Source organism: Euwallacea similis, chromosome 10, assembly GCF_039881205.1.
Source record: "Euwallacea similis isolate ESF13 chromosome 10, ESF131.1, whole genome shotgun sequence".
Lineage (NCBI taxonomy): Eukaryota > Metazoa > Arthropoda > Insecta > Coleoptera > Curculionidae > Euwallacea > Euwallacea similis.
The window spans coordinates 4,730,510-4,745,595 of record NC_089618.1 but is presented as its reverse complement, the minus strand read 5'-3'; the positions used below and the strand labels follow the sequence as shown (position 1 = coordinate 4,745,595).

The window sequence follows — 15,086 nt, the reverse complement described above, 5'->3', positions numbered from 1 at the left end:
TAATCTAGGTAAACGCCCTTCCCGCTGCGAAATGCCTCTGCCCTACATAGGGAAGTCTTCATTTCATTACAGGATAGAGGAAAAGGGTGTATCGTAAAGACACTGTGAACCGTTTGCTTGATTAAATTCGACGACGGCTTTATTTCAGCCCAATTTAGAGCCGGTTTTTTGGTCTCTACTCACACCTAATTAATCGACCTCCGGGTAAATAAATCTTAGTCACCTGAACAATGTGCACATCCTCAATCCCGCTCACACACCCTAAGCATCATTAATTTCCCTCTCTGTCTGATATAAGAAAGACAATCGCGCCTTATGTCTCTTCCCATCCCGGGATGTGTTAATTAGTTTAGGTCTAGGCCCAGTAATAAGTAGCGATAACATGTGGTAAAATAAGCTCGTTTACGAGCTTTTTTACGGTTTAATTACGAGATATGAAAGCGCCTAATTGTTGCCTCGATTCGGCGTAAAACAATTCGCTTTATTGAGATTATAATGTGCTCAAAACGCTTTCTTATTACCATATTTGTCCGACCGTGTTTAATTGCACCGGACCCAGTTTGGTAATTGTGCGATTATTGCATAAGTGACCACATTAGTGAGTTTTTCTGACAAATTTACCACGCGGCTTAAGACTGCTAAAGTATTGCAATCTAGATAACCGTCTTCCGGGAAGGTTAAAAATCTAATTGAACATATCTCTCTGAATGGCCTGAAATTTTGTCAAATTATGATCGGAATTCGAAACCATCAGAATTATTCCAAAAAAAAAAAGAAAATGTCTCAAGTGAATGCCGAAACCTTGCCATATATTAATGTTGATTACGTAACAGTATGGGTTGGTACATCAGCTTCAATCATACAAAATTTCAACTCATTACGAGCCTGAGTTCCTGATGTATAAGCATGTAGATTTGCACCTCCCTGAAGACTAGACATCTAAATTCTGGTGGCTCGGGAGTGGTTGTTCGTAGTCGGTTGAAATTTAGCATACAAGAAGCTGATATATGCACCAATGTAATTTCGAAGTTTTAACCTTCAGGGAGGTTATCATATGCTCATATTCACGACGTGATAATTTAGGTTAACACCTTAGCGTTCTACATATGAAATTTCAATTCATAACAAGCAGCTGTTTCCGAGATATTGTCAATTAGATTTTAACCTCCCCGAAGGTTAAAAATTTTAATGCCGATATCTCGGAAACAGCTGCTGGTAATCAGTTGAAATTTTGTATGAGGAAAGCTCATATATTTTAGCTTATTTTCAGATAGATAAATGTGTAGTTCAACGAAAACCAAAGGCACCTGCGTTCGTCTTCAGAGTCTGAAAAAAAGACAGATATTGTGCAATATATTAATTTACTAATGTGTACAGCCAAAACTTTAATATCGCGAGACTTAATCCATAATTAAATCTTTATGGAAAACTAACGTCTAAAACCTTAAGTTGACGCGCCTCTATAAAAAAATTGTAATTCAACGTTTGCGCGAAGAATCTAACACACTTGAACTCAGTTGAAAATCAAAACGAAATCTTATTCATTCTCCCAATCGAACAAGCTCTAATGTTGTGACTGGGATGATGACTTTTAAAGTGTCTTGGGCGGGTCATAAAAATGGACTTTATTGTTGCGAGATGGCCATCATAAGCCATAAACCGACGTCCACGTATTTATATTGCATTACCGCACGTTATGGTTTTTCCGTAAAGTTTCTGGGTTATTTCCTTGGCAACATTGTTCTATGGAGGTATCAATATGAGCAATATTCAAGGGTTCCATTAAAATTCCTCCATCAGACTTGAAAAATGGTCTCCAAAGAGAACTTTTCTCCAGCTAACTCCGGCTAATGGGGTGAACTTTGGCAATTTAGGTTCGTCGCAAATTGATTTATGCAGTCGCCTTGGAACAATAAGAGATTTAACTTTGAGGATCATTCGCCCTCTCTGTCGCCCTCGTGAAGCCTTTCGGGGGGATCGCTTTGAGGACGTGTGCACAAAAGAAACTCGAGTAGTGCTTAATGTTTTTAGCTGGAACGGCAGTATAAAATTAAATTTATCGCTCAAGTACGTGACGATATACAATGGCACACTTCGAGGAAGGGACGTAAACGGTTACGGGAAAAAATCGGTTACATGCCTGCACGCAGTTGACATTCGCAACTTCCAAAACACCGAGAATTGGCGGTTTTGTTCAGTTAGGAGAGCAAGAATCATCCCCGTAATGCAAATATCTGAAAATCGTCCTAATTTGCCAGAAGCGAGCATATAAACGTTTTGTCGCTGCTGCTCGTAAATTCGCGCCGGAACTTCTCTTAATAATAAAACGTCCTAAAACTTGATGGAAACCCGTAAAAAGTACGAGAGGGGGCGAGTTTCATTTAGCCGAAAAGCTGAAACTTCGCAGTTTCCGCAAACGCCGCCTCCGACCCCGCGGGCTACACAAATTCCTAATACTTTCTTTATTGGGGACTCCAGCAGCAGATTACCGATACTAAAAGTCGGTAAATTACTTATTAAATTTCTTTTAACAATATCTTCACTCACTGTAAATTAAATTTCCAACGATGGCAACGTCGCGGAGCGAGGTTATTACCGGAATTTTATCTGCGGGGTGGATTTGGGGAGGCCATAACAATCCTTGTCCTATTAGTGTCTCTCGCGTAATTTTAATGACGGAATAAATCGATTGAAAACCCTAAACAACGCTTAAAATTCATCTCCGAAATAAATTAAAAAAAACCTTTAGAATTCCGTCCTCCTTTTTGGTTGTTGCTTAAACGCGAGTACCTCGAAGCACAAAAACCGAAGAAGTATCTTTAAAGATTAGACTAGAACTAAGAGTTACTACGTAAATTGGCGTGTTTCGATGTGAGTTATGTAACAACTGAATGCAGCGTCAACACAAAAGAAGCTGACCGGACAGAAACAGACAACAAAAGGAAATGAGGATGTAGAGTAGTAGTCAGATAATTGCATACAAGTAAACTAAATATTTGTGTGCTAGAAAAATAAATAATATTCTTTTTTTAAAAAGGCCTTTCACCGATACCGTTAGTTAAGTAGTGAGTAGGATCTTCGTTAAATGCGAGGAAATATTAAAAATGGAGCATGGTTCCTAAATAAGTTTGCATTTTTTTAACCCCTGTACAAATGACTCAATTTTTTTCTCTGCCACAATCTGATTTTATTTTACAACTTTTTTGTCTTGTAAAACTTCAGCCAGACATACACCTTCTCTACAAATTTTTTTTTTTGCAGAAAGAACTCCAAAGAAACCCGTTCCTAAGCGACTTCCTAAAAATTCCCAATAGAAACATAAATGGTAAAAAAAGCCTTCAGGAGGTCCATCCACAGGTAAAATTATATTTATATATTTATTGCAAATATTTAAATAGTTGCTTGCATAAGTGGAAAATGTATTATTAATAAAAATTTCGAATTCTGGACAATTTGATGAAGGAAGACATGCCACTGCAGAATCACGATACCATGCTTATGCCTATTGTTCATAAGATAATTAAATTTATAAGCTCACATATATGTATTATTCGGCTCTCAAAGTGAATAAGTTTTTAACAGACCAAAACAAAATGTTAAACTTGATAGTGGCTTCTTCTTTATTATATACATACATACGTATGTTATGAATGTGATGCCTTTAATATCGTATCAAATTATAAATTAGTATTGTTCTCGAAAAACCTCAGACTTCTTTTTTGGTTAAGTTCTCTTTGCAATAGGAAATATATTTTTCATTCCATCGGGGTCTATTTGCATAATGAAACTATTGCCTTGAATTCGTACCTTTTCCCCCATTTTACTAAATCTGGAAACATCACATATTACTTTCTATTGCGTATCGATTCCGAGACCGAACAGCTGTACCTTAACAAAAGGCAGGTTGTAAATTTTTTGTATGTTTTCGTACCGATATGGCTTCGTAAATGAATTCACTCGAATGTTAGCGCGACAATGAGTAAGATGTTCATAATGCACACTCCACCAACAATTAAGATAATCGGGTTTTCTTATGTTCTAGAGACTCTTGATGTACGCCTATGTTATATAACGACTTAGTGAGGGAAAATGGGTGGTGTTTAGCTGTCATTTCGTGAGTGAAAGGGGATGTTGCTGACGTGATTCTGGCTTACGCTTTTGGTGCTTGGGGGTAAGTTCTGATTGTTGTTTCTTGTAGTTTACAGTTAAGTTTTGTTATGTCAACGAGAACGACGTAAGTAGAATGTTAGTTGAAAGTGGAAATTATTTGCAATTTTGACTCGTCTGGAAAGTTCTTAGGACCATCATTGGACGTGCCTGAACAATAATATCGCAACTTGAGCTGTTTCGCAGATATTTAAAATTTTTTCGGGAATTAATACCATTTTTTTAGGGTTCAGGTCTCAACTGTGTGCGCCTCTGCTTCAAGTCGTAATTAATTCAAAACTTGAACTGTTTTTGAGATATTTTTCAGGAATAAATATTGAATTCTTCTCAGAAATTAATATTGATTTTTTATGTTTCAGGTTTCCACTCTGTACGCCTCTGCTTCGAGTAGAAGTGATTTCGAAACTTAAACAGTTTTGAAGATTTTCATTTTTTTTTTAATTTAAATGGGAATTAAAATTTATTTTTTTATGTTTCAGGTCCCAACTCTACGTCCAAGTTTCGAGTTGAAATTAATTCGAAACTATTTGAGCATTTCTTACAGGAATTAATATTGAATTCTTCTCAAAAATTAATATTGATTTTTTATGTTTCAGGTTTCCACTCTGTACGCCTCTGCTTCGAGTAGAAATGATTTCGAAACTTAAACAGTTTTGAAGATTTTCATTTTTTTAAAAATTTAAATGGAAATTAAAATTGATTTTTTTATGTTTCAGGTCCCAACCCTACGTCTATGCTTCGAGTCGAACTAAATTCGAAACAATTTGAGAATTTCTTACAGGAATTAATATTGAATTCTTCTCAGAAATTAATATTGATTTTTTTATGTTTCAGGTTTCCACTCTGTACGCCTCTGCTTCGAGTAGAAATGATTTCGAAACTTAAACAGTTTTGAAGATTTTCATTTTTTTTTAAATTTAAATGGAAATTAAAATTGATTTTTTTATGTTTCAGGTCCCAACCCTACGTCTATGCTTCGAGTCGAACTAAATTCGAAACAATTTGAGAATTTCTTTCAGGAATTAATATTGAATTCTTCTCAGAAATTAATATTGATTTTTTTATGTTTCAGGTTTCCACTCTGTACGCCTCTGCTTCGAGTAGAAGTGATTTCGAAACTTAAACAGTTTTGAAGATTTTCATTTTTTTTTAAAATTTAAATGGGAATTAAAATTGTTTTTTTTTTGTTTCAGGTTCCAACCTTACGTCTATGCTTCGAGTCGAACTAAATTCGAAACAATTTGAGAATTTCTTTCAGGAATTAATATTGAATTCTTCTCAGAAATTAATATTGATTTTTTTATGTTTCAGGTTTCCACTCTGTACGCCTCTGCTTCGAGTAGAAATGATTTCGAAACTTAAACAGTTTTGAAGATTTTCATTTTTTTTTTAAATTTAAATGGGAATTAAAATTGTTTTTTTTTTGTTTCAGGTTCCAACCTTAAGTCTATGTTTCGAGTTGAAATTAATTCGAAACTATTTGAGTATTTTTTTCAGGAATTAATATTGAATTTTTCTCACAAATTAATGTTATATTTTTGTGTGTTTCAGGTTTTCACTTTGTACGCCTCTGCTTCAAGCAGAAATTAATTTAAAATTCGATACGATTTAATGATTTTTTTTGAGAAAATAATATTAATTTTTTTTTGTTTCAGGTCTCGATTGTGTACGCCTCTGCTTTGAATCTAAATTCATTCAAAACTCTAACTGATTTGATCATTTTTTTTTTCAGGAATTAATATTGAATTTTTTTCATAAAATAATATATTTTTTTTATATTACAGGTTTCAACTATACATATATATGTATACTTCGAATTGATATTAATTCAAAATTGGAACTGTTTCGCAGATTTTTAATTTTTTTATATTTCGGGTCTCTACTCCGTACGTCTCTGCTTCGATTCGAAGTTAATTTGAAACTGTTTTGAGAGTTTTTTTTACTCTTGTTGCAAAACACTCTACCCGATTTTTTGAGGGATGTTCCCTTATAAGTTCGTGTCGAAAGGTGGTTTATGCACTTCGGCGCGATACCCCACTTTAGTATAAATGTTCGTAAATTTTTAACTGAGATACATCTTAAAAGATGGATCGAAAGAGGCAACGATGCACCCGTAAATTGGCCAGTAAGGTCACCCGATTTAACGCCTCTAGACTTTTTCCTGTAGGAAGCTATTAAATCAGAATTTATGCTTTCCCCGTCTCTACAGAAGCTGGGTTACTGCAAAAAATCTTCAACGCTGCAGGTTATTTTAAAAATAAATCCGAGACAACACCTAAAGTCCAGATACATTTTTTTAAACGAATTTATTGGGTTATTCAGGAAAATGGTCAACTTTTTGAACTAAAAATTAAACTAAGAGGGTAGTCATTTAGAACAAACACTTTTCGTGTTTTCGTTCCGACCAAACAACAATCATGAATTACAAGGTATTGTAAATAGTTTTTTGTAGAGAAACTATATGTATGGTGAAAATTTTACAAGAAACACAAAAGTATTAAAATAGTCAGTTTGTGGCAGAGAAAAAATTGAAGTCATTAGTACAAGGGGTAAAAAAAAAATACACATTTTTATTTATGAATCACGCACCATTTTAAATATTTTCGCGCATTAAAAAAAGATCCCACTCACGTCAAAACACATCAATTTATATAGTAACTCTTAGTTCCAAAATTAGTAAAACTCGATAAAATCGCGTTTAGAAATTATTTCGAAAAAACAATATTAATTTAGAAACTTTAGCATTCTATAGCGACTAAACAAAGTCATATTAGATATAGGTAAATTTGCCTAGAACGCTTTACTTTTGGTTCAGAAATTTGTAGTCAACCACTGTAGAGTCATTTCAAGGATATCCTGTATATTCGGCCATATTGGGGCAAAATTTTACCCCTAAGGAAGGTTGCCATATGCTCATAATTAACACGTGACAAGATAAGTAATTATATCAGCTCGTACCGGAGATCTTAGCATCAAGATTTTAACCTCCCTGAAGGTTCAATTGCTTCTAGAATATTCCAATTTATTCGATTGCGAAGAATATAGGTTCCATTTCGAATTTCTCTCCATATAAATGGGTAAATTTAAAATGAAAATTCTCCCTCTAAGAGCGTTGTTTCGGTTTCTGCATTCCAAGATGACGAGAAACTAGTTTAAAATCGACTCAAAGGCGCAAGCTAGCACAATAGAGTTGGTTTGGTTCTTATTTTTGCATTACGCCGCATACTTGGCCTTTTTATTGCCCCATGAAAGTTTCAGACGCAGTTTCAAAAGTAAAATTGTGAAAGGTTTACTGGCCTCGAGTTTAATGTTTCGCGTCCGCAGGAGCTAGAAAAGGAATAAAACGGAGAAGCTAAAAAAAATCACTTTAAGTTGAAATCCCTGTGGAGCAGGAATTAAATGCAGGTGAGGTCTGCTGCTGTGAAGGACGGTTAGGCACTGAAGGCAGGGTTTGATGTCGGGAAACAGTATAAAAAACTGCTCGTTTTTGAGATACTGAATCAGCAAGAAATTGACGTTTTTGAGATATTTATCGATAGACAGTTGAAGATTTGTAACGACTCAAAATTACCTGCTACACCACTGAAATTCTGCGGGAATAATCCCTTAAATGTTGCGTTTAGGTGGCAAAAAATGTAAACTAATTAGTGCACACGCAGTGGTGTAGCAAGGCCTCATTTGGGGTAAAGTACTTAAAATCCCCCACAAAAAAATTTGTAAATTTGAAAATCTGAAGCTCCTCAGAAAGATGTTTTACGTCACTTAAATCCTAGATTGATTTTTCCTCAAATGTTAATGACAAAGCGACAAAGTTCGCCACTTCATCAGTTAACAAATAGTGACGTATTTGAACCTCAATTGAGGCAACTCGCTTAAAAATTCATATAAAAAATTATAATTTTAAAAGTCTATAGCACTTCAAAAAGACGCTCTACGCTGCTGAAATTCTAGACGGATTTCCCCTGGAGTATTGCCTGCAAATGGCAAAATTCACAACTTGATTGGTTAACAAACAGTGGTGTAGCAGAACCGCCTTCGATGACTTTAAAAAAACACGTTTAAAATATCAGACAGCTAGAATAAGGCCTCTGGCACAGTTTTATTGTGTATTGAAGCCGAGGCACAGCCTGAAAAACCGTTCCACTCCACTGATTTTATGATTTCATGCACTCGCTGCATTCAAATTTCGCACTGCAAACACTGTTTTATGTGCGGGTCAGGGAAATTCCGGTTTCTATTGGGATTTGGTCAGAAAAACCGCAGTGGCCGCAACTGCTTCTTGTCTCTTTTCCACGCTCTATTGGCTCGTTTTTGTTTTCAATCCTGGTGCAGCTCTCTAATGAAGCGGGTTTTTCGGCAAAAAGCGACGTAATCGCCCAATATCTCAAAAACCGTTTCGTTTATCGTAAAAGCTAGTTTATCAGGCCTCGCGGCACTAAAATTTAGTACCGGTTTTAGATTTACGTTCCGGGATTATCCGTTCATGTCCGGCTTTACGGTTTAATTTTTGTTCCATTCCCCCCGTTTTAGGTATGACTCTCGGTTTATTGAGGCTGTTAATCTCTAATGATCAACAGGGGTTTCGGGACCGAAATTTCCGAGAGACGAATCGAGCGAAAAAAGGCAGATTGGACGCGCCCACTTTAATTAACACAATACAGAGTCAATTTCGGGCCAATTTGCATAATCTCTCCCCAATTGCAGATCGAACGGTGGCCGCTGCGCCCTCAAATCGGCCCTTGGGACCGCAAAAGGGTTGCGATATATCTATCAACGAGCAGTTTTTGCTTTCCATCTCGGTAATTCAATTTATGACTCCGGGAGGCTTCCGGTGAAATCCGAAGGGTTTTGCTTACCTGGCCGAAACGGGAACAAAAACACCAACGAAAATTGAAACGCTTAATATTCAGGAGAGCTCGCGGGAAGAAATTCCAAACTGCCAAAATACAATCGAATTATATTAACAGATTAACCAGTTTCGGAGCGTATAAGAAGAAGTGGGCTCTCGGCTAATCTCTCTCGACTCCATCCGCCGTCGAACGAGGCCTGAATTTAAATTTCAAATCGAAAAGCCCAAAAACGACCTAAACGATAATGCCCTTTTTTGGCGCTTCGGAGGGCGAACCCTTAATGGCTGCGAGGGTGGTAGAATTGCACGCTTCCGGCCAGATTTGAAGACCATTCAGATGGGCCGTTTTGATAAATATGTATCTTATTTTAGTCCAATAAACAAAAAGATGCCTAACGTTCAGTCATAAATCGACCTGCGGCGACTCTGGTTTCTGCAATGTAATTCATAATATGCGGAAACGGAACGTGTTACTTGCAAATGAGAAATAATTCCAAAAAGTGGTGTTCATGAAATTGAAGGTTTTGTTGGGAAAAATTTACTAATTAAGGCTAGTACGCCTCTGGATTTTACAAAATCTAATGGTTGTTAATTTTTAATTGAATTCTATCAATAATTAATTACAGCCCAACTGCACCACTGTTAGTTGTTAATCATATAACACAGTTTGTCATTTGGATGTAATACTTACGGGATTACTCATTATGAATTTCATTATGGTAGAACGTTTTTATCAGTCACTAGAATTTTCCTAATTTAATACGTTTCTTGTAGGAAATATCTACGGGCATTAATTGCAGCCCAAGCACGCCACTGCTCGTTAACCAATGACCTTAGAAATTTTGTTATTTACACACAATATTTAAGTAATTACTCACTCCGAATTTTATTGGTATAAAATGCTTTTTTCGGCTATTACAATTTTCCAAAATTCCTCCTTTTTGCAAGAAGTTTTAAGTATTTTTTATAGAGTCATCAATTAATATCCCATTATGCAACTGTTAGTTAACCAATCACATTACAAATTTTCTCATTTTTACAGAATACATCAGACTCTTGAAGCGGTTATTTGGCATAATACACAGTGGCGGAACACAAAATTTCCAGTGTTTAAAATTGAGATATTTAATTGTGTAAGTTTGCAAATTGTACACCTCTGAATTGTAAGCAAAAATTTCCACTTTTGTCAAATTGAACTAACTGTTTGCCAATGTAATCAGTGGCGGAACACGTAGGTTTGGCGTAAAATATTGTGTTTTAGCAATTTCTAATTCTTATCCGTGTGAAGGAGTTGCGGGAAGTGGCTCTTGTGGGAGGCAGCTTCAGCTGCTCCTTGCTTGCAATCCAATTAACTTCTAAAAATTACAGGACTTTCCAGGAGCAATCCACATCTGCGGGCAAATCGAAGCATTTACCGAAAAGCAACCGAAGAGAAAAATATCACGACCGTGTTTCGCCGTTGTTTCGGTCGTTGTCGCAATCAATCAAAACCCTCCCGGGGAGTCGAACTGTTTTTTTTTCATGTTCTTTCCCTCATTTACTGCGGACGTCATCAATCGAAATCGAGACATCCATTGTTTGGAACCATGCCGCGATTTTGGGACACCGTGTACCCTGTAAACGCGACGTTGATCGACGAGCTATATGAACGGCAGCAACCATAATTGAAATTCTATGACTCAAATCCTAAATATTACCCTAAAAAAATAGACTCATGTCGCCCCCCTAATAACGTCACACGTTTTCCCCATTTTTTTTCCATTCTCTTCTTTCATTTGTCACCGGAACTGCGACCATCCCCCCGGAAAATGAATATTTCTTTCAATGGAGCTACTCGTCAGATTAAAAACCTCCTTTCAGGAGAGAAAATCCGCCCCTATTGCGATTGAAGCTTTCCACCTTTGCCGATGTAGAAGAGCGCATTATTTACGTTTTAATGGTGGGGGAAGGGGGAGGAAGGGGTTCATTGATATTCCGCGGGGGAGTCTATGTGTCATCGCCTCAGCAATATATCTATACACGGGGCGCATTTTTATTCTCATCACAGCCGCCATCCCCTCCATCTTGCGAGACGTCCCTTGAATATATCATAACCCTGCATGAGGGGCATTTGAGATATCATTAACCCCCAATTTAGGTGCCCGAAACTACCCCGCTGCTTGTTGTTTCACTTACTCTTACGCAAATTACTGAACAAGGAGCGAAACAAGTTCTCGGTTGAGAAAAACTACGCGCCTGCGGACTTACGCGAGTACAGTGGTGGCGCCCCTCGAGGGGGGCGGATTAATATCCGACAAGCTGGACAAAAACGTATCAAATTCCTTAAATAATAAATGGAAATGCCATGTAATCCTCCGTGTTTTCGCACTCGGACAACGAAAACCACCCCGTCATGCGACCTATTTTCGAGGGGATGATCGCACGCGATGCCCACATCAATTTTTGTTAAGTCCACACCCTGACTACTTCCGATGTATAACGTACTATACGGTTATTATTGGAATTTCGGGTTTAACGGTGACCGATAGTGCGCAAATACGCCGGAATTTGAGGAACATCCTTGAGTTGCTCAGACGTCATCTTCGGCGATTTCTCGCGAGCTCTTTCATCAATGAGATGCGGCAAGTTTGGGCTCATTTCCGACTGCCTTGACCTCACTGACCTACCGAAACTTGAAGTTTTCACTTAAGAACCTTCACGAGACTTTGCACGATATTTCCACCGTATTCCCAAAAAATTCACGTATGTGGCGAAGCTCATTGACGTGGAAAGAGTTTCTTCTTAGGCTAGTTTTCTCAAGATTTATTAACATAAAATCAAGCCTCAGTACGCTCCTAGTTTTAATAGGATCAAGCTGATAGGTTTTTCAATCAGACAAAAAAAATGCTCAGTAGTGGAGAACGTGATTTTTGGTAGCTCTAAATTTTTAAATAGTTCTTGAACGATTTTCCCCCATCCCAGACCGCTGATGATTTTGACGAGATCAAAGACACATACAAGAATATCCTTCATCACTGATGGCAAGCCCCCGATGGCAGCTCTTGCGGTTTTCAAGATATTACCGTAGCAGAGGAGAACGGTCAAAGCCGAAATTGTCTGGGGAGCATTTTAGACTTATAAAGCACCAGGAGGGTCACAAAGCACCATCATGGTCACAAAGCACCAGCAGTGCCATTAAACTTTTGGGTCAACTGGGCGCCAAAGGCCCGCACCCATCTCCAATTCCTCGGCGATTAAACCCACTTTTACATCGTTTCCGAACTCCTTGTTAATTGTGCCCCATCCGAAGCGACTTTCGATTGAAAAATCGCCCGTTCAAAGTGACACACACTGCAGTCGTTTAAACCGGCGGATTAAAAACTTTATAAATCGTTTCAATTTTCCGAAACGAAAAAAGGCCGGAATTATGCAGATTGCCCTCCTTCTCCCTCAAATGCGAATGCAAATGAACCTAAAATGAGAGACGTATTTTTTAATTGGCGAAAATAATTGTTTTAGCTCGGCTTTCAGGACGCATCCCCGCCTATTAAGATAAAGTCGAAGGGTCTGATTTAATTTGCTCTAAAGGGAGGAACCCGCTGGAGATCCCGAACCCTCAAAGGAGGAAAGAAACCAATTTTCTCCCTCGATAGAGCGGCAACATATGCATGTAGTTATCTGCTTCCTTTATAGTGTGGAAAAGCTCTTAAATCACGCGATGCTCCGCATAAACTGAGACGATATCAAAGGCAGATATGAATCTTTTTTGCTACGAGAGGCCTTATGTAAACGGTTTTCAGGGTGGATTTTATTGCGCCGAGAGGGGGCTGGAAATGCCTTAGTTCCGATGAAGTTCGCGCTTTTCCCCACTAAGGAAGCCAATTTCCCCGGCATCAGCACAGAAAAAAATGTTCAATTAATTGGGCTTCTTCCTGCTGAGCACCCCCCCCCCCCCCCCCCCCCGTCCTCTCTTCCCCCGCGCAATAAGAAAATCCTTTTGATTTAGACTTTCGCTTCATCTCGGTGTGATATCGATTGAGAGCTAAGTGGAAACGCATTTTTCAGCACCCGCTCCGGGTACCCTCGTCTGTTTATGATAAATAGAGCTGTCTCCTGGTTTTGTGCCAATTTCGTGTACAACTTCACCCTCCGGAAAGCGTCGTCCCACGTGTCGGGGGGATGAAAAGCCCATTATTGCAAATTCCTCATGGCGGAAGAGGTTTATGGAATGTCATATATCCGTGTCTTCCTTACCGAAACATCAATCAATCGAATCAGCGAGATTTCGCATCGATCAGGGAAAAATTAAATGGAAACAAACTTTTATCGAGTGCGGGAATAACAAATTTCCTGCCCTCGTAATTAAGAGGGGTCCTTTTAGCACGTGACAGGAGGGCCCGAATAATTCGGCGAATTTAGTGCCATTATCATAAGTTAGGCCGCCTTCATTTTCCCGAAAGGTGCCTTCAAGAGGGGCGTTTCTCTGTTTTTTCAATCCCAAGTTTTTCAATTAGATGTCTCCGAGTGGAAAGCACTAAGTGGAAAATTAGCTGGAAAATTTAGAGGGTCGAAATTGTCATGTTCCGCCACTGTGTATAACACCACATGCTCATATTTGAGGCCAAAAATGTGTGAACCATTAGAAACTACAAAATCCAGCAATGGACTAGACAAATCAGTTATGGGAATCCCCTTTTACACCCCTAAAAACCGATTTTTTGGGGATTTTTAGCTCGAACACGTCATGTTCCGTCACTGTATGTTGCCAAACAGTCATTTTTAGGGTTGAAAATGGGATTAGAAACTACAAAAACCAGAGGTGCATCACGACTTATAATACATATAGTACTTACTGCATTTTCCTGGTACTTCCCGTATATAAAGAGATTGTAAGGTACTCACCTGGAAATAAAAAATCTATTTAAGAAAGCTAGAAGGCACTAAGCGGGAGATTAACTTTATTCTAAGTTTAAAAAAATCGGCCTTAATAAAGCGGATTTCGGAGGATTACATTGGAAATGAGGCTGTTTGATGCGAGACCGACAGGAGTACCACCATGGGAAATAAGTCTGTTTCCAAGTAGAACGGTAGTAAAACGAAAGGAAGAATCCACCGTAAAGTGTTAGCACCCTAGTCGGCCGAAATCCCGCACGAAAACGTTTCAAATTAACGCGACTTTAGTTTCTTTAGCTGCAAAATTGCTTTTTAAAGCGCTACTTTACTGAGGAATTAATATGCAAATGATCAGAGTCGCAACATAATTGCTCGCAAAAAATTATGGAGAGTATTGATAAGTCGGTCGCTAAGGGCGGCACTCTCGATTATCGCTGCCACGAAAGAAATCCTAATGAGGTCAATCATCGTCCATGTGAACACACGTTCTCAGATCGGATGCTCAGGGCTGCATGACTCGTCTTCCGGGAATCCGAATTTATCTCCAATAGAACAGGAATTTTAATTGCTGCTTTAGTGTTACGAATAGGTCATTAAGTCCAGCAATGGCGAACTTCGCCCTGTGAGAGCGGGAACGCCTAGATTTGCATGTTCCATACAGGGCACGGGGGCCTCATCGGAGCGCATTTTTTTGTGGCAATTTCCGGGCCCGTGGTCCGTTCCTGGGGAACCGTAGTTGTCGAAATAAACATGTCATGTCGCCAGCAAATTGATCTATTGTCGATGATGGCGGCCGCCGCGGAGTCAACGTCCAATCCTCGTAATTGAAAAGAGAGATATGACCTCGATGGAGGCCGAGAAAAAGTTGGCCATCAGCGGATTCCATTAATTTTTTTTCCGCCACAATAAATCAATCGGCGATAAGAACTTTTCGTAGAAGGAAGTTGCAGCTGCTCTAAAACAACTTCCTGATTACCATGTGTTACCCACCATGTTTAGCCAGCAGTACCATCTCTATACTTTCAGCCAGCTTGATTTCGCTCTCTATCTATCCGAAATCACTCACAATTCACCCATCACTCTTCCTGACGCCACTCACTAATGTCCCCCGATAACAAATGGATCAATGTGTGATAAGTCAAACGAGCGCGCAAGAGCACCCCAGCAGCACCGTCAAGTACCGACTGTGAACTGAGTA

General features: G+C 38.5%; 1 protein-coding gene across 3 annotated transcripts in view; it reads right to left on the bottom strand.

Annotated features, from left to right (window-relative positions):
- ckn (CRK like proto-oncogene, adaptor protein) overlaps window positions 1-15,086 on the bottom strand; it is a 56,351-nt gene that overhangs the window by 18,948 nt on the left and 22,317 nt on the right. Inside the window, exon 1 of one of the 3 annotated variants that reach the window (XM_066394591.1) lies at window positions 14,879-15,077. The exons of the other annotated variants lie outside the window; for them this stretch is intronic. Coding sequence (XP_066250688.1) covers window positions 14,879-14,900 — 22 coding nt within the window. The 5' untranslated portion in view covers window positions 14,901-15,077. Of the gene's footprint in view, window positions 1-14,878; window positions 15,078-15,086 lie in introns of those variants that run through there. 3 annotated transcript variants of the gene reach the window in all.